A 24251-nucleotide genomic window follows, 5' to 3' on the forward strand; every position below is an offset into this window, starting at 1 on the left:
CAGAATAGTTTGATGCAGATGTTTGCAACCAGAGGAAGCTGAACTTGGTGATTCAAGAGATCCCTTTTAGTTATATTTCTAAGAAAAACAGGTAAGTAGATTAGAAGAGAAAGACAAAGGTAATAGCCTCTTGTCTGGGGGTTGGTGCTCAGGAGGGCACACACACTTTTATTCAGAATGTGGAAAGAGTGGAAGTGAAATATATAAATACAGTAAGATAGTTCTAGCTTTGCTTAAAAAGTTGATAAAGTCACTCAACAAACTGGAGTCAACTTCATGATCAACAATTCAGCATGATTTAAATTTTAGGGAAATAAGATTTTTCTCGAGGCCTCATTAACAGTAGAACGTTGACAAGCTAAGGAAGTCAAAGTAAAATCAAAATACAGAATGCAGCCTTTTTTTAAAAAGTTGTGTTTTGAGAAGTGAAAAGGATAGAGTTTGAAGCCATGCAGACAAAACATTACATGATGCTTTAGCAATTCAGATGAACTGGTTTTTGTAACCTGCATGATTCTCTTAGAAGAAAAAAAATTAAAAGGAATTCTTCAAATAAGGGCAAAACAAAGCTGATGTGCTAGCTTGATGTATAGCAGGAAATCAGCACAACAAGGTGGCACAGGTACCTTTGCTGGGTCTATATGCGGCGATAAGGATGATGGCTCTTGGTCTCTTAGTACTACATGAGCTCCCTCAGTACTCGCTGTTCTTGAGGGGCCCGCTTGTGGTTGGTAAGAGTTGTAAGGAGCAGCAGTGGGCTCCTCCAGTCTGACATTAGTTAGGTTTACATTAGCATTTACTGCAGAGGCTGATGAGGTTGCAGGGTTTGATTCAGGCGACGGGGAAAGGTAAGGGACTGCAGGTGAGGCTTCTGCTTTCTGTGAAGTGTTTAAAATATTTTAAATATACTGCTATTGAATCAATGTATGACTTTTTGATTTATATTAAAATAATTTAAGTGATGCTCTGACCAATGCAACTAGATGTAGAATGAAATGTACTGATAGTATCATGCACAAGCTCTTCCAAAAATTCATTAGGTTGAGGATTATGAAAGCAAAACATTTAATCAAAGTAGAATGGTACTTCAATCCCCCTCCTGTCAATGAGTCACTAAAACAGGCAGGGCAAGCTGATTCTCCAATTCACTGTAATGTATTGTTGCTGTTGACAGATTCTTGTATGTACACACAACACTGGTAAGCAGAATATAAATGGACAATTCTGATTCAAAAGAACTTGCAACCTGAAGTAAGTGTCTAGTGGTCAGTGTATAAAATAACTTTCTTACCGGCTGAGTAGTAGTTGGTTTAAATCCTGAAGAGTCTATTCTGAGATTTGGCTGTGGCTGAGCTTGAGATGCATAAGCAGGGTAAGTCTGAGTCTCATGATGCATTCCAGAAGAATCCTCTCGAACGGGTTCAGAGGAGCGTGTAATAGCAGATTCTGGAGGAGTCCCAACCTCATCATTCAGAGTTTCATCCAGTTCTTGATCAGTGTAAGCACCCCCTTCCGTGTCTGTGTCCTCATAGTCAGACGTGTGTCTGCTGTCTGTGCTGTACATGGAATACTCACTGCCGGGAGCGGAGAGGTAAGAAAGGCGGTCATCGTGTAAATCAAGATCATCACTTGTAGCACCATCTGCCTGTGGCAAACAGAATTGGGGTACACGTTTATTGAAATACCTTCTAAAGAACACCCTTACTCTTGCAATGTAGAACGTGGGAGTTTTATCAAATTCAGCATCAATATCATCACAGGGGACAGGAAATCAGGTTTCCCTCACTGAATGTGTTGAGACCTAAAAGACTTATCTGCAGCCTAGCTCTTTGGAATAATTTTACTAAAGGACCAGATGGCTGTCAGAGTAAGGGGATAGTGCAGTGTTCACAGACATCAAAGTGCTTGGAAAAAGAGAGAGCTGCACTTTTAAAGTGGTTTTATGATATCAGAATCATTAATTTGCAGGTACATATAAGGACCTAAGGTCTAATCCAGATCTAATTAAGAAACTCACAACAATTGCTGATTCATCATTTGCTTACTTTTAGTTGGCACTTCACTTGATAATAGTTCTTCAAGAGGATGGATCTAATGCGCATAGAGTAACATGCAGCTCAAGAAGGTTAAGCGGAGATTTAGTGGGGAACACAGAATACTAACTTGTGATTTAGCATGTGTTTTCTCACAACTGTTCTCAGAAAGGTCAGTAAGAACATGAATATGCCACTTGCTTTTATAATAATGAAAAACACATTCCATCATCAGGCAACCCCGGCCCTGAGAACCCATGCAGTGAAATTCCCAGAAGTTCTTTGATAAAAACCCATCCAATCCCCACAAAATCTTCACAGCATTACTATATCCTCCAGTTAACAATGCAAATAACCAAATGCTCCCTTACTGCACAGCTACATGCATAAGGACAAACTGTACAGCTCTCATTAACAGAGTAAGTGCTATAATGCAGTGACAAACCAGTTTTGAGCAGCTCATGCAGCCAGGAGGCATTACTGCTTTAGATCTTCACAGAAAACCTCTCATGAATACTGTTTTGCCATTTCCCCCCAAACATTATTTCTTACCTTTCCTTCTGAAACCCACACCAGTTGGTTCTGTTGTTGCTGAATTGCTTCCTTAAGAGCTCCATACCATCCTTCATTCATTGAATTCAAGTTAATGGTAGCTAGAAGTACAGCAGATTAATTTGACTTACGATTGCTGCAGAACTAGAAGAAGGATCTGTACCATGAGTAATAAAAGCAGTATAAACTAGTAGGTTAAAACTATGAGATTTAAACAGTGATGCAAAGTAGAATCCAAAGCAACCTTAAGGCCTGATGTGGTTCAGGAACGTTTTATCCCACAGGGAACGCTGAATTAACAGTAGCTTAGAATAAAGAGAGGCTTGAGTTTAGCCAGACTAAAACAATAAAGTTACATCATTTTCCTATTTATTCAAGTTTTGATTTTGGCTGATGATCCTGCAAAGCCACAAGACCTATTAGAAATGTCATTCTGATGTTTCAGATTGCTTTACATTTGAGCAGTCATGTGCAAATGATGCACACACCAATTAACAACTGGTTATTGAATGGCAAAGCCTGAGCAAGTCTGTCACTGCTTGACCTGCTCCATTTGCAGAAAATTCTGGAGGTAGAAGCTTCTCTCATCTTGCCTCCCCTTTCCTCTCAGCAATTCTAATCCAGTCTGTCTAATGACTTACTTGTGAAGAGGTGGTGATTATTTTTGCGGAGCTTGTGAGCTCTCTCATACAGCTTCCTGGCACTTTTTCGTGACTCTGGGCACAACCTCATCCTCATGGTCTTTACTCCCTGCTTGGAGTCAGGGTTTAGGAACACTACAATTGGATACCACTGGGCATAATTCAGACGGTCCACTGCATTGGGGGTGACATCTAACAAAGCATGTTTGTCCTGCAGTGACAAGAGGGACAGAGGCAACAAAGTGAATCATTTATGTCCTAGATGAATTTTTTTTAACATACTCCACAAACTGATTTTGTATTAACTTTAGAGAATTCATTGTTTCAAAGTATTGATTTAAATCCTTCTCCTATTCGAACTAACAAAATAAAAAAAACCTAACTAATTCCAATATGAGCCTAAAGAGGCATATACATTTTGAACTGCAGGACCACTGTATAACTCTAGGATTTTTAACATTTAATTATATATTTTTTTAAATCTCCTCAAAGTAAGCAGACACTGAAATAAAAAGAAGCCGCTTCCTATCAGCATTTTGTAAACAGGAAAAAAACCAAAGACTAAAACACAAGATATAGTCCCATTACACATTTCTATCTTCCTTTTTACAAAAAAATATCACTGTGAGTGCAGAACTTGGCCAGCTTTCATTCAATGCAATCAGGCACACAGCATGAAGCATGCTGACTTTGCTGCTATTATAGCTTTTTTCCCCTCTCATACTTCAGCATCTGAAAATCTTCCAGTTTTTTTTAAAGTAAGGAAATGAATAGGTGAACCTCATATAATGCACTAATGGTATAGGTTTTAATGATATTAAGGAAGGGAGATGGAAGAACTCTTTCTTAGTCCTCACGTTTATATAATAATTATGTCAAGTGATCGATTTGTACACTGGGGTGGGGCAAAACGAACAACTTCATAAATAAAGTAACCATTTCTAGCTATAATGTCACACCATGGCTTTAAATGAAAGAGGAAACAGCCTAAAAGAGCCTTAATGGAGAGAGGACAACAGCCTCTGGAACAAAGCCTAGAAGCACATCCAGGCTGCAGTTATTAATACAGAGAAGAAGGGTGATAGGGTTTTTCTTATTAACCAGAGAGATGAGAAAGTTATTTTTTAAAGCAAAAACAGTAAGTTACCATTCTACATTTAATACACCCAACACTTTACTTAATGCTATCAGTTTTACTTTTCTTGTATTAAAAGTCCAGTGACAACAGAAGACTTACTCTATCAATTATCTGCTTTATAGTGTGGAGACGAATAATGCCAGAACTGCGTTGGTCAGTACCAGCATCTCTTGGTTCACTTTCTGGTAAAGAGGACACAGTAAAAACCTACTGTAAGTTTACAACATATTCTACATTCCCTTATTAAGATAAAACAAACCATTTCATAGCTCAAGCTGTCAATTCGGCTTGAAGACACTTCTGATTATGTATCATACATGAAAGTCTAACCACCATTATGGCCATAAAAATCACATCTTTACAAAAGCACTTAAAAATAGGATGAGATACAGAATTAAAATGAAATTTGAGGTGGCTATAAATAGAACTAATATGTCTTAAGAGAATTATTAGCAGCAATGTAGTAGAAGAACTTACATTTAGTCTGTACATTTATATTGTCAATGTCTTGTTAAATACGTTAACTAAAGTAATAATGTAGAAACAATCTACCCAAAGAAAGCTATTTCCTAACTGCAGAAAAACCTGATCTCACACCTACTTGCAATTTGGAAGATATCTGGTTCTTCTCTAGCAAGTTTCTCCCGTGCAACATCAGCTATTGGACCAAAAATGGTTACAGGTCTCAGAAACCCAGCTAGAATTGAAGGAAAAAAGAAAAGTCAATATATCTTGACTGCTTAAACCAAATGCAAGACACATTTAACTAAATTGGTTTTTCCAAACTAAAGCACACAAAGCTGTACAGTGCAGTAAGAGTGAAGCCGTACCTTCCCGAAGAACAACTCTTTCATAGGCAGGAAACTTGGTCTGAACAGGTTGGGCAGAAAGATCCTCTCTGCTTTTCCGGAGATTTCTTTTTGAGCTCCGCAAGCCTCGGAATCTCCAAAAGTCTGCTCGGTCTCCTCCTGCTGTCTTTGGAAGCGTGTACTGTACACTAGCCAGCTGCTCAGCTCTAAGGTGACAAAAATCCCAGTTACCAAGAAGTCAGCTTCTGGAGTAATGCCTGACTAGCAAGCTCACATGCTCAAAAAAAACACTGCCACTGCTTGTAGTATTATGAGCTACAAGACAACTACTGAGCCTGGTATCACATTTCTAAACCTTATTACATCCTTGTATTATCTCTTGTATTGAAAAGAAGATTTATTCAAGTCAAAAGCAAATCCACAGATGTTTTACACTGTTTCTTACTGAACAATTCTATAAACCTGTGTCCTGCAAGAAGCCCAGTCATTCATGATACAGATGCTATTTAAAGCTGTGGTTTTGAATCAGTAATTTAACTATTGCAGGATCGTACCTGTTTTTGTTAGGTATGATACCTCTTTCCACTTCCTTATGATTCTTCCCAATTCGAATGGCCAGCCATGAACCCAGCTTGCCATTGTACAGAGTGTCCACCACCCGGAACACTTCACCTTTATTGAAACTTAGTCCATAAGGAGATTCCTTCTCATATTCAAAATGAGTTCTGATATAGAAAGAATCCCCTACATCAGACTCAACAATGCGACGATAGACTGAAAGAAGGAAAAGAAATCACAAAACACCAAGTGTTATGTAAGTTCAAGTGATGTTATAATGCTCACAAGAATTACACAAAGCAATGCCTCACCTTAATTCTCCTTGTTCTAAATGTACTTTACTTCAAGAAGCCTCAATGTCTCAGAGCTGCTCTATTTTAAGCACCATAACTATTTATAGTAAACTCTACTAACATGAATTCAACTTTTATAGTCAAGAATTTGATCAAAGTGCAAGCTTACTTCATTCACCCTGGAAGGAATTCATCTTGAGAAAAGAAGTTTGTATGTACAAACACATCAGCATAACCACTCATTTTCAATGGCATAATCACAACTGACTCTTCTACTTCCTCCAAGGATAATGCCAAGACATTGCTTAGGTGGTAGGGGCTATTCTGTAGAGGCATTTTTTGTTTGGGATTTTGTTTGTTTGTTTAGGGGGGTGTGGGTGTGTGTATACTGGCACCAGATCAGTCTCCACTCCATTTGCAGCGGCCACCTATCCCAAAGGCAAAAGGACTCAATAGTCTAAGGTGCCAATTTCCTGCAGGCCAGCAGTTAGTTATTGCTCACTGGAGTTTTTAATGCTGTTCTAAGCAGTCTATTACATAATTTCCATGGTAATGGAATATACAAATATTTACCATCTTTTTTCTTCTGTGCCAAAATGGTGACCTCTTCGCCTTTAGGAAGATCAAGCAAAAAAAGGACAGCTTCTTCTCTGATGATATTTGTGAAGTCTACATTATTTACCTGGTATCAATGAAGCAGTCAGTTTGAATTAGCATATGAAATTATTACAGAGATTTAATTATACAATAGAAAATATGAATCTATTGCTATAATTTTTTTTCTTACTCAATTTCATACATACCAAGTGCACATATTTCAGGATGCTCCTCATACCTCTAAAGAGTCCCACTTTATTTCTCAGTAAAAGCACAGCTTCCAGGAAAATAGGTAGCTGTTCACTTAATACTCATTACGGAGCCCCTATATACATCAGTGACCCACAGAGCACTCTGACAACTTAGTCACACAACATGAAATCAAATAACTTGATAAACTCAATTAGACTACAAAATTTCATGTCAAAAACTTACTAACCTTCCTAGCAACAGTACAGTAAAAAGAGATCTTGCTCCTAGTAAATCATCTAATAAATACATACAGAAAAAAAGGTGTATGAACTACGAAGACAAAATATTCAATCCTACAGAAAGAAAACCTACTTTGGGACAACAAAACATTTGTAATGTTAACAGTTTTGACATACCCTGAGAATCTGGTCCCCTTCTTCTAATCCTTCTTTTGCTGCAGGGCTGTCTTCCAGAACACCAGCTACAAATATGCCAACATCATTGCCACCTGCTAGTCGCAAGCCCACACTATCTCCTTTTCTGAATTTTACCAGTTTCATGCTTGGCCTAGAAATTTAGAAAACATTCCACTTACTGGTGTAATAGCCCAAAATACCCTGGTAAATTTGAAACATGCAAAGAAGTAATCTGCTTGTTAGTCAATTAGTGCATATGTTTTGCTATACATACCATTAACTGCTCATCAACTGCAGCAATACAGCATGCTCAATAGCAGTACTCCAAAAAACCCACCTGCATGTACATGTTTAGTATGGTTTGTCTGTCTTACACTCATAGTGTTTATGTGAGACACTGACTCTCTCTTCCAAAAACATTCTTCCTTTTAAAGAGCTCTGCTGGCATACAGATCTATTTTGGCTCTGAAGAGATCAAGATGAATTTGAGGTCAAACCAAACTAGAATCTATTCTCAAGTACACTAACGCCCATAAAGGAGATGCCAGTTGAAGCAGATTTATTTCCATGCTGGGACATTGCACATTTCTGCAAAAATCTTTATTCACTGCTCTCCAATTACTATGACAGGTAAATAATATACTACAGTAACTTTCCTCTCTCTGGAGATGGGGACAGAGGAGTGAGAGACAAACCCTGGAAATCCTTTTCACCTGTTGGCTATTCTAAGGGTTAATTTCCATAGAAATGAATAGACTTTACAATGGGAAATAACACAGTGTAAATGCCTACAAGTCTCAGAAATAAATCTCATGTCTTCATCCTATCATTTGTGAACAGAAGGGTCAGGACAGAGTACTGGACATGATAAGAGAGCACAGAGAGAGGTTATTGACTACCCTGGATAAAAGTTTGGTTTGATAAGAAGCAGGCAGGTTCAAAGGGAGTTCAGAGGTACGTTACCGGAGCATTCCATCTTCATGGGTTGAATTGGGTAAAGGACCATCAGATGGACTGACTGGTAAATCCACATCTGGCTGACCTCCTTGTGCATACACTGGCTTTGGTTCTATGAAAATACCAAAGATTCCCAATGTCCATTTGGTCATTTAAAGATGTACATGTGAAGTTTAACTTAGTTAAGACTTGGTGACTTGTTCAGTAGCCTTCCCTCCACCCCACTTAGACGTACTTAAAAGTAAAATACTAATAAACTTACAACAGAAGACAATCTCATCATGCCATTCAGAGCAATGTGATTACTGGCCTAACTACTACTTCAGTAAATATTCCCAAACTTCCTTCACACCTCATTAGGAAAAAAAATTATTTCAAACAAGGCTGACTTTGAGCTAGTCTAATATTCCTGATCTTAACAACAACTGCACCATGTTCCTTTCAAATCACTGAACAGATTAGTTTGAAATTGGGAATTTCAGGCAACAATTGGGTAATTATGCCTATTTCTAATGTGACTCTGGTCCCTCCCATACAGTAACACAGTATTTTCCATTCTGGTCCTTCCCATACAGTAACGCAGCATTTTCCATGAAGTCTCTAATGAACCTTTGCTAGGCTAAGTCTCTGACCCTCCCAACAAATATCTTCCTCCCATCCTTTTCTGACACAATCAATTATGACAGTCATCTTGTCCCTGCCCCCAGTCTAAGCAGCAAACCATCACAGATTCTGCCAACCATCTCTCTAACATTTTATTACAGTCTTGGAAGGATCCTCATTTCCCCAGAGCTTTTGTGAGGCTGTTAATGATGATGTCCTTTACTACACTTTTTAATCTCAATTTCTCTTGGGCAAGTCATTTTTATCTGCAGACATTAATTTAAATATTAGCTTTATGTACTGATCTACAACTCCTCCCACCCAAACTAAGAATTTCCATGTGCCTCTTTCCATTCATGCAAGAGCAGAACATTTCTCCTTCCGCACCAACCAACAAAACCCCCAACACTATTTATCACTGGCTTGCTAGCCCCTCAGACCAATTATCAGTACATTATTTTGGATTAAGAACCATCTTAAGGGTTGCCTATCTGGCTGCCTTGGTATTATGCCAATTATTAATCTTCAGTATCTTACAGAACTGCAGAATTCATCTTTCTAATCTGACTACCACATCCTTTTCCATCTTGGCAAATAAAAATTACTTCATTTGCCTCTCTTCATAACACTGCTGTAAAAGGTCAGCTCTTAGGACCATATTTTTAATAATGGCTGCTGTATCAGAAAACTTACTGTTCTTATTTTCAAGATCTTTCAGAGTCTATCAACATCAGAACCCTTTCAGCTCTTCACTAATCTACTGACTACTACATGCAGAAGTGTCACTGCTCATCCCTTAGGTCCTCAACTATTTTCAAGCTTGAATGTGCATTCTCTCATTGCACCCAGCCTTTCAGTAACAGCTCCCTCTAAACCATCTGCACAGCTCCTTTCTCCACTTGTAATTTCACTGAAGTGCCTCATTCTGTAAACAAAAATCTTGTAAGTGCCAGCCTGCCCGGAACAGCGTCCTGTATCATCTTTTGTTTTGTTTGTTTTGTTTTTTTCCTTTTTTACACCATCTGGCTTTTATCTGCTGCCATTTAGCCTATCCTTTCCTTTTGGGAAAAAAGGAAGAGATTTTGTTCTGGTTTGATTAGCTGTACTGCATTTGTTAACCTGCCTTCTTTGTCCTTGACTTCAGTTAAGTGCTATATGAACAAAGCATTTTGGAGTGTTCTGAGTTGTATCTTGGGAACAGAAGCTCTAAACTGGCTTAAATACATCGTTGTTACAAATATAATCTGCTACAGTAACCCATAAGAATACATTTACTGCTGAACACTCAGAAATGACAGATTTTAATCTTGTCTGAGAAATCAGTACAAAACTTTTTACAACCATCACTTATAACTATAACCTTAAACACTGAAATCTGACCCCCTATATAATGCCAGAACCCACAAGTTAGGTTTTCAGGACCAAAACTCTTAACATATAAATGAGATTATGGTTACAAAGACTGTTGGTATCCAGATATAAAAAAATTAAGACTTGGTCTGTTTTAAGACTTGAAAGTCATTCCACAAACATGCAAGAGCATTAAGTCTTTCCTGGTCATCCATTCTCAACAACACAAATAATTAATATATTTTAATGCTTTTACCTGGGAGTGGTGGAGTTTGTTTTTCAGTTCTTTCAACTGTCACCTCTTCCACAGCTTTAGAAATATCATCTGCATTCTTTACAGGTGTAGAGACAGCTCCAGGTTTAGTTATTCTCTCATCTTCTCTGCTTCGATGACTATATCAGAAAAAAAGATTCCACTCTGCATACAGAACTGCTTCTATGACCTTTAGTCTACTAAGACTAAGCAATAAATACTTTCATTCATCAGGTTGAGGGTAAGGGATCACCATCACTATTTAGGAAGGTTTTGTTCTTAGACTATCACATTATTAACAGTTTTTACCATTTCTAAATCTTAGTATTTTGTCCCTAATAGTGCATTAACAAAGGGCTTCCCTAGATACAGCAGTTAAGAGAGCAGCAGCACATGGGACACAGACTCTAAAGCTTCACACACATATGCTGTATATTGATAGATATATAAAGAACTGAGAAGCAAAGGGAAGAAAGTAAGAAAATCCATTACAACAGTCTTTTTCTCACTCCTTCCTATAGAAATAATGGATCTTTAGACTTAATTCTTAGGTTTTGCTATGACCAAGCTAATTTATCTGCTCCTTCTGTGTCAGCTGCCCTGAAACACAAGTGCTGCTGGTGTGGCACTTTTATCCTTGCAAAGCCCTGCCAAGGCCCAGGTAAATATGTTCCTCATTTCTCATCTCCTCAGAGGATAAGGCCCTCAATTCACAGCTATGACAAGAGGAGAGTGCATCTCATCCACACATTTTAGTCAAAACACAATTTGTTGCTTCTTATGCATTTCTTACACACACTTGGAGCACAAACTGAAGGAAGTTAGGACAAATTATCTTGTTTTAAAATGATGAAAACAAGGAAAATTCTACAGAATATAATTTCTATTCCTTGAGTCCAAAAGATGATCAGGTATTCTTGTATTGTTGTACTGAGCTACAGCTACCAGCTGTACTACAGCAGAACTGAACATGTGCTGCATGTTGAAATGTTAACCACTACACTGCTATCTGATGAACACTAAATAATTTAATAGGGTTGGAACAGATGAATATTAATAATGAGCTAGAAAAATAAGGTTTCCTTCCTGGGACTTGGCAATTAAACAAGGATTTAAAGAATATTTGAAGTAAGACAGACACAAATAGCAGCCTTTCATTTAGTACCAGACTGACTTGCCAAGAAGTGGGGAAAAAGGTATTTTCTCAAGAATAACAATGGCTTGGTCAGGAGGTGCAAACCCATCTGCTCTCATAAAGAAGACTTCTGTACTGGAGGGAAAAAAGAGAGGAGTCCTGCACTACTAACAGCTAGATGGTGCTGCTGGGCAATAATGAGCATCCCTGCCCATAAAGCACAAATGGATCAAATCCTCATACAGAGCTAAGACTGATAAGATCCTCATCAGAAATAATGCTTCAAGAGTCAGAAATATGACTTCAGAAGAGATTCCAGCAAGTCTGCTCATCCAAGACATGCAGTAAAGAATAAAAGAAATTTTAAAAAAAATTGAAACACAAGTAGAATGTGCTTTCCTGAAGCAAAATGAAGTCTAAAATATGAGAAACAATGCTTAGCTATTCAGCCAAGACATACTACAACTTCTCAGTGCATTCCTCTGCCAGTTTTAAACCATGTGCCTGAAGGCAGCTAAACAGAATACAAGAAAGTACTCCAATCCCCACAACAAACTGTGAAGAGAAGCACTCTTGCATTATAAACAACCATCTTGTTCTAAGTCATTGATAAAAACAAGCACACTAGCTTATTTAAAATCCCTATTCATGCCTCTTTTTATCCAGATAGAGTCCCTTTTGGAGGCTCCCACAGTTGATTAAAATCCCACAGTTGATTTACTATGTCTAACAAAGTAAAAAGTAAGCATTTATCCTTCTACTTCATTCCCAAACATCACAGATAGAAATTTTCTTATTCCTCTTTTGGATTTCCAGTTTAGGTGCATAAGATAGACAGTATCAGACTAAAACATGACTGGACTGGTCGTTCCCTTGAAAATAGTTCCTGGCTTATTAAAAACAGGTACAAATATTTAGCTATTTAAATGCATGCTAAGTGTCCTAGAAACAAAAAAGTTCTGTAATGTTATAAGCTGCAATTAATTCCACTCCCCAAAGATTTCTGGATAATGAGCACTAGTTAATCAGACACTACAGTTAGTTTCCCCATGAGCCCTCTCCACCTGTTTCCAAGCATCTCCTAACATTTGAAAGGAGCATTACTCTCAAGTAACAATATCTGCTTATTTGCTTTAAAAATAAGGCAAAAAATACTATAGTTAGTACACAAAGACAAAATTCATTTTACATTTCCCCTACACAGTCCAAAGCCATTGTAATTTTATGCTGCTTTGATTCCTGTACACATCAAGAGAATGCAAATGTGGAAGATCTCAAGAACAGTAACTAAAATACAGACACTGAGGGCACAGCATAAAATAGTCAGGTGAGTATCTGAAGCAACAGGCTCCTGGACTGCTGCAATGTGTGCAGGCAAATACACACTGCAACTCAAAAGCCTACTAACAGTCAGGTCTAGTCTACCTAACACATGAAATTTTAAATGGGAAAAAGTTGCTAGAACAAAAAGGAAACATCAGAAAAGCAGGGGAGTAGATTTTTTTCCTTGATTTTGCTTAAACTTTCCAGTAAACCCTGAATATTTCACATTACAAGCTGATACAGGAAACAACTTGATGCCACCACTGGTTCCAGGTGAGGGAAATTTGTATAAAACTGACAGCTGCACTTCCCAAGAGACAAAAGCGTTGTTCCCTGTGTGCACTGTGACACTATTGTTTAACATCTGTGCTGTGTCAGGGCCCCCTTTACCTCACTTCCTCTCCCTGACATCTTTTCAAAGTGCACTTACCAGAAACATGTTAAAATTACAAAATACATTCAGCTACATGTTAGTGCTACTAATGCAGAGCAAGAGATGACTTGCAACACACAATGTTTGTCTCTACAGAAAATTATGGAAAATATGAACTTGCAGGCTCTTCCCAAATGTGATTTTAGCACATCTCAAACTCTTTAGCATAAGAAGAGTAAGAGCAAAGTAGCATCTTCCTAAAGCCATTAAAAACAGGGCTGATTTTGATCTTATATTCTAGTTTTTTAGCTTGTTTAGAAAATGGAAAGAACAACCAACCTCTCACCCTACATATAAATTGCCAAGGGTATTACAGAAGTCAGCTTCATCCTTCCACTAATAATGATGATCTCTACAGTGATTTCTTCAAATCCTACTTGCTGAGGCTGAAGTGTGCAATGTATCAAAGGATGTTGTTGCTATTCTAGTATCTAGGTGAGGAAGTCAGCATAGGAGACTGAGTTCCCAAGCAGAAATTCTTTCAATTAGTAAAGGGCAGCCCAGATATCATCTGGGAAGATTGGCAGCACCTGGCTTTAAATGCCAGTCTTTGGGATGGGTCACACCAAAAGCTTGCCCAGCTCAACAGCTGCTCAGTGCCAGCAGTAAGAGCAGATAGCCAAGAAAGGATGTGTGCTACTAGTCCTGAGGGAATCTCCAGCTTGGCTACAGAGACCTCTTTTGCTCATTATAACTTTTTAAGTACAACTCTTCATAGATTATAGAAAGCAAAATTAGCTCTTTCTGTGAGTAAGTAAAGAAAAATGTTTTAGAATTTGAGTTTTTAAAAGACTGTTCAAGAGACATCTGTGAACTTTCTTTAGACCAAAGAAAACTACAGCACTATTTAATGCTTTAAAGAATGATCAAACAGCGATTATTCTGGAAACCCTATACCCAGAACATTGCAAGCAGCCTGCTGTACCTACCAGTGAGGAATATTGGAAGGTGGATAACACTGAAGACCCTGCCAGACCCCAAAACAATACTGAGGCAGATCTGTTAGCAGATTTCTGTACTCTAGTGCAAACCAAGAAACGTCAGTCTGTACTCAAGGACTAAGAGGATTCCCCTGGAACTCCCCTCCTCATTAACATACAAACACTTGGCAGAACAGTGGCTAAATAAAGACTCATTATCTTCAATACATTTTTAACATCCTCCTCAAGCTCACTTGGAAGACTTTTTGCGCATTTCTTCCTCGGCCCTTTCTCAAGCCTTTTTCTTCCTCCAGATTTTCCAGCAAATTCAAAAAAGAGTAAGGAGTTAACAACTAATTTGATCTCACAGTAGATTTAAATTTGCACAAACAACCATTTCAAAGAGAAGTTGCTCTCAACATGTTTTTCCTCACATGGCTCAGGGCCCAGATTTTCTCATCTTGAAAGGGACATGTTGCAAAGGAAGTCAAGCCATGCCAAGCAGCTCTTGCTCGTACAGAAGAGGTAACGGATGCATTCAGAGCTGAGATAACTTCAAAGTTCCCTCTTGGGGAAGGTTTGGTTCTTACACAGTTTGGTCTACAGGGAGGAAGTGACCATCTACAGGAAAGCACTAACACTAGGCTAAGGCAGTCATAGTTCTAACAGGTTTTTTTTTTGGTTCCTCTCTCCTCAAGCTCTATCAGGCTGTACTAGAAATGCATGTCAAGACAAACAGTTTGGAAATATGGCAGAGATCTCACAACCTTCACAATCAAAGCCCTGCCTCTGGGATCCTGCTTTCAAGTGTTTTCAATGAATGTGGTTCCTACCTAAAAACAAGCTTTCATGCCTTGTGGTCCCTCTGAACAATGCACACATAAGAGAAGCAAAAATGTCTGTAACCCATAACCCCAAGCAGGTGTACATGCAGGTACAATCTCTCTTGCTGTTGTATTGATCTTTAAAACACTCTAAAAGCCTTGAAGGTATGTTATTTTCCCCTTGGGCAAACCAATTTTATTAATAAGCAATCAGGCATATCTTTAATGAAATAGCCAGCTGCAATTTGGTTTTTCAGAGTTTTTGAACAGCATCTAAAAATATTCAGATAGAGGCTCTGAATTTGAAATTTGTACAGATCAATTCTAATTTCTGCTCCATCTTATTATGAGCAGTCAAAAAAAGAAATTTTTCTCATTCAAATATTTAATAGAATTTGAAATTCAACACTGAAACGCTATTTCAGTAAATTAGAACGTCTATTTCCAAACTGTGGAAATGCAAAACTGGGCAAATTTGTTATTCAGGACTAAAGTTTCATATTTCAGGAGAAAAAACTCCAAACCATACAGTACATTACTTCTCTCTGAATTCATATCAAATTAGACTTGCGTACTAAAGAATGATAATCAATGTTCCATTACCAAGTTCAAATATTAATAATAGAGTGCAAAAGCTAAACCTGTTGTGAAATACACCTTGTTTTGCAGGAACTAAATGTATTCAGAAACATAAGACAACCCCATGCCTAAACAAAGCAAGATTTCAGCAAGTTTACCCAGGCTGGACATGCAACAGGTCATCTCAAATCTACTTGCAGCTAAGTGCTTTCTAAAACTAAAATACAACTACACATTATTTAGCAATATATATTGCTATCAAACTTATATTGTCATTCATACAACCATGCTCTATGATTATGTTTAAAGAAGATGTAACACTAAAGAAAGGCTCAGTCTCTCCTCAAGTCTAAAATATTCAGATCATTATAATCTGCATCTCTAGAGACAAAGAATGTCATATTACTGCCTCCATAGTTCTGCTTCACATTTGTTACACCTTATAAATCCAAGCACTCCTATAACTTATATGTTACATTAAATAGTTGATTTAAAAATAATACAATGCTGCCATCACCTGCCGTTGCTGGGCTGCTGTGGAGAATGTCTGGAATGGTCTGAAGGCTCTGACCTCTGGTCAGGAGATCGTGAACGACTGCGGCGGGGCCTGTCATGTGATCGGTTGGAATGATCTGATGCCAGCGACTGAATTTCTGAAATGTCTGTTAAATAAAAGTTGTTTTTTCATGAAATGATCGTAATTTAAATGGTGGCATGACCTGCTTAAATGGGAATAAGCTTTTGCAGAGAATTTTTATGAAGATGTTAAATCTATGCTTATTATTACACGAAAACCAAACTTAATATTCCTGAAAGAACAGCCACAAGAACAGGGACTGTAACTTTTTCTCCACCATTTTTGAAGGAGTGGATTTCAATCACATTCAAACAAAAATTTACCCCTATTACAATCTTGCTCTTAACTCTTCTCCTCCCCACCCTCTCATCCCACTTAGCTATTTCAAATCTTGACAACATAGGGAGTTCTTTCCTCTTTAGAAATCAAGTTTTTATACTCACCATCTCTTTCTGAAGCATTAGCAGAATGAATACTGTCAGAAAGATCAGGGACATTCAACAGTGTGGCTCGTTCATCTCTCTGAACAACCATCTTCAATTTGCCTTTTGACCTTTCTATTAATGTTTTGGCATCTGCTAAGGACATATTTTCCGTCACTGTGCCATTTATCTGGAAGAGAGCAGGAAAAAAGAACAGATATAAACTTACTAAAAAAATCCCAGTGACTCACCAGCAAAAAGAGAGGTGTTCTATCTGATGATATTTGGAAGTAGTTAAAATATTTATCAAATTGCTACAATAAAATGAAAGACCATTGGACTCATCCAAAATATTGCATAATATAAAATTATTTTCAAGTTTCAAAGTTAAAGCATCTAGCACTAATACAAAACTTGTAAAAGATTAGTTATATTTTTTGAAGCAGCACTGCTATACTCAGAGCAAAGAATGGTCCATTTTTCCGCACCAACATATCCACAGAACTATCTTGAAATAAAAATTGTTAATAGGAATTAAAATCACAGAATAGCCTCAGTTGGAAGGCACCTCAAAGATCATCCAGTTCCAACCACCTTGGCATGGGCAGGGACACCTCCCACTAGACCAGGATCCTTAAAGCCCCATCCACTTGCCTTGGACACTGCCAGGGGTGGGGCACAAAAAATTAACCCCTGGGTATATTTATTTCACTAAAAAACCAACCAAACAAAAAAATTAACCCAAAGGCAAGTTTAAGTGCTGCACAGTAGCACAGTTCCACATTTTACTTATAACTAAGCAAAGCTTCAATACTTTTCCAATAGTCTTTATTATGTATTTACAGTAGGCATTTTTTGTCTGAATTACACTTTGGGAATAATACCAAAAAGGCTTAGTAATTTTAGTTTTCTTAGAGAAGCTGATTCATATTAAATTTGATCTTTAAAATAATTTAATGAAAAGTGACACATCTTCTATTAGCTATAATTATGTTACTGGCACAGCCAATTCTAGGCAGAGTTGTATCAGTGAGTTTTGCCTTTGAACAACCATCATCACCATACACTGTACCTTCAGTACAACATCTCCTTCCTGGATATTGCCATCTCTTGCTGCCAGGCTATCCTGTGATATTTCTTTCACAAATATGTGACTTGCCAACCGCAGACCATATTCTACATAAGAAAAGAAAAAAGAAAAGTGATGAAGTTACAGTAGAAAAGAGGGAGGTATCTGGAGATTTACAACACTGATTTGTATAGCATTTACACAGGCAACACAAAGGGGAGAGTGAAGCTGGCACACAATGGGCTGTAACAGGATATGTCACAGCTTTACCTTTATATCAGTCTCTTTTTCTAACACTGCCTATAATCAGAGCTGTAGTTCAACAGCTTAACTGAGGTGCTACCTACAATTTTTCTTCTTCCAAACAAGACACCCAGCTTGTCTGGATACCCAAACAAAGACACAGCTAAAGCATAGGTATGTAACTGCTGACTACCAGATGTTGGCTGCAGCTGGAATTTATTTACACTATATAGTACTTTACCCTTAACTAAGCACATAGATTTTGGAATATGAAAAACAGAATAAGAAATAGAATAGCACTTTTTAAGTTTTCAGCCAGCTACTGGTAAAATGGACAAACTGGTCACAGCACTGTTCATTCAGCCCACACAACACTGCGGAAAGCAGTAAAAGTTTTAGCAAGAGATGCCCACACAAGTTACCTTCATTTTTCCTGGATTTCACCAGTGTGACTTTGGTGGGCTTGGCAGGCTGGCTGGAGGTGACAGACCTCCTGTCTGACCTGGGAGACAAGCTCCTGTCCCTGCTGGCGCTGCGCTCCCTGACCCAGCTCTTCTCGTGCCTCCTGCCAGCGCTGGGGCCGCCGCGGCTGCTGCGGGGGTCGCGGATCTCCTCGTCGTAGCTGTCGTCCTCGTTCTCAGACACCGGGTCAGGCTCTGCTCGAGTCACTGGGATCTGAATCTTCTTCATCCTTCGGATAGTCTGCAACCCAACAGCAGCAATCAGCCTCTGGCTGTGGAATGCTAATGGTGGCACTAATGTCAGAAGCCAAGCTAATCCCAGCATTCACAACATGCAGATGTATTGGTGAATGCTCTGAATTGTTGCAGCCTCATTAAAAAATTATATCCAATTAATTCTTATTATCAATAAAGATTATTAGAAACCTGTTTTTGCAGTTGTTTTAGTCCTTTTTAATGTTTTTGCACAAGTGGCAAAAAAGGGTAACAATCCTTGTGCCTTTGTAGCACAACACCATATTCTGTCTTCAGAGTTGCATATTTGAACGCCCTCTCTTTGCTTAAAACCACAAAATCAGTTACTGGCACTGCTAAAACCCCTTCTTGCTAACATGTAATCTAGTGCATACTCAGTATGCTATTGACAGTGATTCTCCTCAACTTTGAAGTCTCCCAGTCTTCCAAAAAAATGTTTATGCAAGACATGGAGGAAGGGGAGCAGTCACTCGGGAAGTTCAAAGTTGGTTTGTACAACAGAGACAGCTGGTTCCAGAATATGAGCCAGCCTTGTTCAGAGATTTATTTGCTATGTATTGCAGAACAAAACCAAGTTCTACCAAAAAGTTTTCATTAATTACCTTTTTTTAGTCTAAATCTACACACTAAATATTTAAGATACTGAAAGCCCTGCACAGCTTGCCACACATTGCTTTCTGTAAGCTTTAAAGAACTGCTGCCAAATCTACAAATGCAAAACATCACACTTTCTTTGCAACTGCATTAAAGCACATAAATGCACTAAAAACGTGTCAGCAGAAAAGCTTTTCTACAAGAAGCTAGAAGTCTGTTTTCATTAATTAAGCAACTTCTAAATGCTGTGCATTTTTTATTCTATTTTTTGTAACATAACCCCCAAACTTCTACAGAAAGCTGGACTACTACCCTTTGGTGATGACCCTTTTCTGTTTTGCAAAAGTTCAAAAACCAACCACTTAGAATAAGCCTACAAAATTATAGGAATTAAAGTAATTAGACTTATTTTGGCAAAGTGTTTACTGAGCACAAAAAGAACTGTTAGTGCCTGAACAGCTTGTCCTTTAGCATACACCAGCCTTTGAAAAACTCAGTAAAAGTGTATCCAACAAAGTAAACAAATATTAAACAAAGCTGACTTGCCACAATTTGGCAATCTGAGAACTTTACCATAAAGAAAAGGAGTCTGAATTATCCTGTGCCACACTATGCAACCATCATTATTCACATTTGAAAAACATTTTGAGTGACCCACTTGAAAAACATACCATGATCATCACTTAACCTGACACATCACACAGGTGTTATTCAAGTACCTTGCATCATGCCTGAATTTCATGGCAGACATTACACTATTTCACTTTTGCTCTATGACTATGGAACTTTAAATCTTCAGGACATTCACTTACAATTTTGGCATTCTTCCCACTTTTCCTCAGCTGCTGAACAGCAAACGCATGTTCCACATTATCCATTGAAACTCCATTAACCATTGCAACACGGTCATTTTCTCTAATGAAAAACATCACAAGGCACACAATAAATACTTTATGCCAAAAAGAAAATATTGGTGAATAGGTGCCCCCAAGCAAACTGCCTGCATTACAAACCTACTACTCCAACAGTTACAGACAGACAACTTGAGACCAAAACAACTGGGAGGTTAAGCTACTACTGACAAAGATGAATGCCCCTGAATCAGCACCCAGGTACAGTTTGGCACTTACTGTAGCAGTCCTTCTGCTGGGCCTCCTTTCAGCACATCAGAAATAACTATTGATGTCTCGCCACTCTGAAAGTGAGGATTATCTCTTCCTCCAGATATTGCAATACCAAATCCAAATCCAGGGGCCTATAAAAACAAGAGAAATACTTTTACTTTCCAGTATTTAATGGTCACAATTTGCATTCCCATACCAAACACAAAAACATCCCATGAGATCAATACAAGTTTTTGAAAGAAGGCAGGATCAATGAACCAATCAATGCTATGCAATCCAGTAACAGGAGATAGATTAAAAATAAACCCTTTTAGAATGCAGAGAGTTTTGGAGTAACTACCCAGTCTCTTCCAAGAGATTAGAGTTCTCATTTGCATTTTTATGGCCTGGACCTTAGGAGGTCATCAGCAAGACCTCAATCTTCAGTAAGCACAACAAACTATTGCACTGAGCTGCAACTCTCAAGCCCTATATCATTTCCTGCAACACTTTCTTTGAGTTTTCCCATTATGGTATTTACCCAGCTCGACCTCAGCAGCTCAGGAGCTGACAGGACTGCAGCACACAGGAGTATGACTGCAGGCTCAGTTCCTACGAATAATACCAAGATCACTTGTACCATTAAATACATCAAAACCTTGTCAGCACTTGCAAATCATCTGCATCTTAACAAAAGTAATTTGCTTCAATCTTTTCCCTCTAGGGTGACCTGCCACTACAGCAAGGTCAATGCCTCTGAAAAGTTATTCCTGTTAGATATTTCAAGATACAACAATGATGCTTACATTTCTGCCTGGAAGCAGCGAGGGTGGGAAATAAGCTTTCTAAATATAACAGATCTGCAAACCATCCAGCTCTTTTACCATTGCCCAGAAAACATTTTGATGATATTACCATTTAAATGCTGTATTTTACTCAAGAATTTATTCTGCAATTTTCAACTACACAAAATGCAGTCACTGGATGGAAAATATCAGATTTGGGTCAATCTCACCCCTCTATTTCACAGACTTCACCTTCCCTTTTTTTGACTTTTTAACAAACATGACCCAGCTTCAGCAAGGAGTTTCATAACCTTACTGTGACAGCAGAGGCAACATGGCAGTCTGCATCTGGCTGCAAGACACATGATGTTCAGCTTTTTGGACATTAATTACTGCCCAAAACCAACCTGTTCCCTATTTCCTCCCAAAACAGAGGTCATAAAAAGATGTTCCAGACTTGCCTGTAAGCAGTGAATAGGAACAGAACTAAAACACAGATTTGGAGATTCACTGTTCAGAAGCAGTTAGTCCATACTTTGCCAAGAAGGAAGTTGATCTAAGTGTGGGAGACTGGGGAAGGGGACACCTCACTGCTTCTTTTACATCCATTTTCATTCATTAGAGGATGAATGGACTTGTTTTCAAAATACATCCCACACAGATCAAGCAGAAATCAGGGCTGGGATGCAAGAATTAAGTGAAACTTGGTGCCATGAAGGAGGATCTGAAATGTCCACTTGTGACCAGAGCTGAGGGTTTTTTAAGTTTTATTTTTTAAAGTCAAAGAGAATATATAATAGCCCACACAAATATGTTATTAAAAAACCTTCCAAAACAGTAATATTTCCCCTCTCATGACACTCCTACTTTTAGTTTTCCATTACTTTAAAAACCAGAACTTAGTTTGCACCATATTTGGGTGGGGAAGGAAAGGAAGAAAAGAGATAATAGCAAAGACATTTATGTCAAACTTCATTTAAGTATTATCTTTCCTTCACCATAAACAAAAATGTTTTTAGAATTCTCCACTTATGGTAAGGAATACAGACATCAGGCTAAGGGCAGCAGAAACTCACTCATAACCTTATCTTGCTGCTTGCCATACTACTTTTAAAGGTAGATTTGCAAATCAAATCAGTATGGAGATGAGTACATTTCATACTTTGATGTTCTCTTCCAGAAGCCCTGAAACAATGCAGTCTCATACACAGACAGTTAAAAGGGCCTACAAGTCAGATAAAGAATTTCTAATAACATAAATCAATGTCTTCAGAAACACTCTCAATTCAAAAATCAAATCCTAAATGCTGCTGAAAATTTAAGTGGTCACATAAGAAGCCTTCTAGTAAAAACCAGCCTACCTACTTTCCATTTTATCCTGCTGCCTATCATCATCTTGAGAGACAACTGACTATCAGAAGTGCTGAGCCTAGCTCCTAGACATGTCTGGACATAGCAAGATGCTGATCACTAGAGATTATAAAAGATACTAACATGTACCTTAAGTAAAACTGCATTAAATAAATCCTTGTATCAGAACTTCACCTGTCAGATGTTGTAGAAAAAAAAAAATCCACAAAAAAAAAAAGCTGAACTATTCTACTTTCCCACAGGAATGCAGTGTGGGACAGGCTAAAGGCAGGTACATACCAGGTGTCTGTGCTTTGGGGGAAGGACACACATCTACCACAGACTCACAGAACTTAGCTCCAAGCAGGAAAAAACCCATGTGATATACAAACTACATGGTTCCTCCTTCACGTACTTTGCAATTAAGTATATAAACCCAGAAGCCCTCTCAATAAAAGATAAACTGTAGCTACCAAATAAATTTTAGCTGAATCTGAGACTGGCTCAATCTCTTAAGAGTTACGTAGCAGTCACTCCAAGAAACTGGAAGGGTGGTAAAGAAAGGCAACAAAAAATCATGGTGAAAAATTCCAGCCTCTACTTCCCAAAAGACCTTCTAACGAGTCTTTTGACAGCAGTCTTGGAATTCACCAGTAAACCTCTTCCCAGTGTTAAGGATAACTCTAAGCACATATTTGTTAAATATTAGCATAAGGGGTTTCGTTTTGTTATCTGGCAGATTGAAATAACTGTTTGTTTTTAACTGACTAAATTAATGCTATTGAAGTTATTAACAGTACATATCATCAGCTTTCAACACCTAATTAAGAGCTACTTAGTCAGGTAACAAAACAGTCATACCAGAAGAGTTGGCAGAATTTTGACACATAAAAGATCATAACCAAAATTATAATCAAATCATACTTTCACATCAATGCTCTAAAAGAACTTCTGATTATCCTGCAAGTGCAACCAAAACCAAGATCTCTGGATCCCACCAGTTATTTAAAATTTTGTTCAAGGTAACACCATAGTGCAGCATTTCCTTATTTCTTTGTGCATGGACTAAATGTCTCACTTCTGGTGTCACTGACATTACTGCTCCAATTGACCAGGAAAAGGTCCCCTTCAAGAGAAAATAAGCTATCACCAAGCCTTCGAGCCAACCCTGTATTACTATATACTATGGCATTTTTTGTTTGGTTTTGACTATAAAGCACTACTGATTTTATCAGCAATATGAGCAAAAAAATGAACTTTATAGAGATTACAGGGATGACTGGACAGCTTCAAGATGAAAACATAAGGGGTAATTAATTATATATCGAAATAACACTTCTTGCTCAAAAACTTGTTGACCTAAAAACTGCTGGAAGCTTAAAGAGTAGCCTAGATAAGCATCACTACACATTTCCATTTTTACTTATACTTTCCTTTCAATGTGGCCGCAGCCAGAGATGGGATACTTTGTCAGCCTTTGGGTCAGTTACACTGAGTGTAACTGTTCCCTTCACAAAAGGGCACCTGCCCAAACAGTTACATTGAATCAAAAACACTAAAGCCTTTAGTATCAACAGCTAGCAGGTCTGACAGAGAATTAACATTTTATCTGCCCAGCTGCCCTACACGCATTTTTGTCCAAGGTCCATTCATCCCACCAAAGGCACAATTTTAAAATGCCTTTATTCTATGATGAACTGAAGGCAAATGATATAACTTGCCCCCTTGAGGAAACACTTGCACATCTCTCTTTTTTTGTGATGAATACAGCACTTGGACCATGATT

The 24251-nt window shown here is 38.1% G+C and overlaps 1 protein-coding gene across 6 annotated transcripts in view; it reads right to left on the reverse strand.

Annotated features, from left to right (window-relative positions):
• The window catches only part of TJP1 (tight junction protein 1), a 147031-nt gene that overhangs the window by 15859 nt on the left and 106921 nt on the right, over positions 1–24251 (reverse strand). For 4 of the 6 annotated variants that reach the window (XM_058811780.1, XM_058811781.1, XM_058811779.1 and 1 more), the window contains exons 3-20: positions 20358–20482; positions 20040–20142; positions 18340–18619; positions 17678–17781; positions 16627–16795; positions 16124–16268; positions 10396–10532; positions 8193–8298; positions 7230–7380; positions 6598–6706; positions 5728–5947; positions 5195–5379; positions 4966–5061; positions 4464–4546; positions 3227–3437; positions 2586–2686; positions 1292–1645; positions 627–878 (exon numbers count right to left, since the gene is read on the reverse strand). In XM_058811780.1, the coding sequence (XP_058667763.1) occupies positions 627–878; positions 1292–1645; positions 2586–2686; positions 3227–3437; positions 4464–4546; positions 4966–5061; positions 5195–5379; positions 5728–5947; positions 6598–6706; positions 7230–7380; positions 8193–8298; positions 10396–10532; positions 16124–16268; positions 16627–16795; positions 17678–17781; positions 18340–18619; positions 20040–20142; positions 20358–20482 (2931 nt within the window). The remainder of the gene's footprint in view (positions 1–626; positions 879–1291; positions 1646–2585; positions 2687–3226; positions 3438–4463; positions 4547–4965; positions 5062–5194; positions 5380–5727; positions 5948–6597; positions 6707–7229; positions 7381–8192; positions 8299–10395; positions 10533–16123; positions 16269–16626; positions 16796–17677; positions 17782–18339; positions 18620–20039; positions 20143–20357; positions 20483–24251) is intronic. The other 2 variants (XM_058811783.1, XM_058811782.1) reach the window with 1 other exon arrangement.

Source organism: Ammospiza caudacuta, chromosome 10 (assembly GCF_027887145.1).
Source record: "Ammospiza caudacuta isolate bAmmCau1 chromosome 10, bAmmCau1.pri, whole genome shotgun sequence".
NCBI lineage: Eukaryota > Metazoa > Chordata > Aves > Passeriformes > Passerellidae > Ammospiza > Ammospiza caudacuta.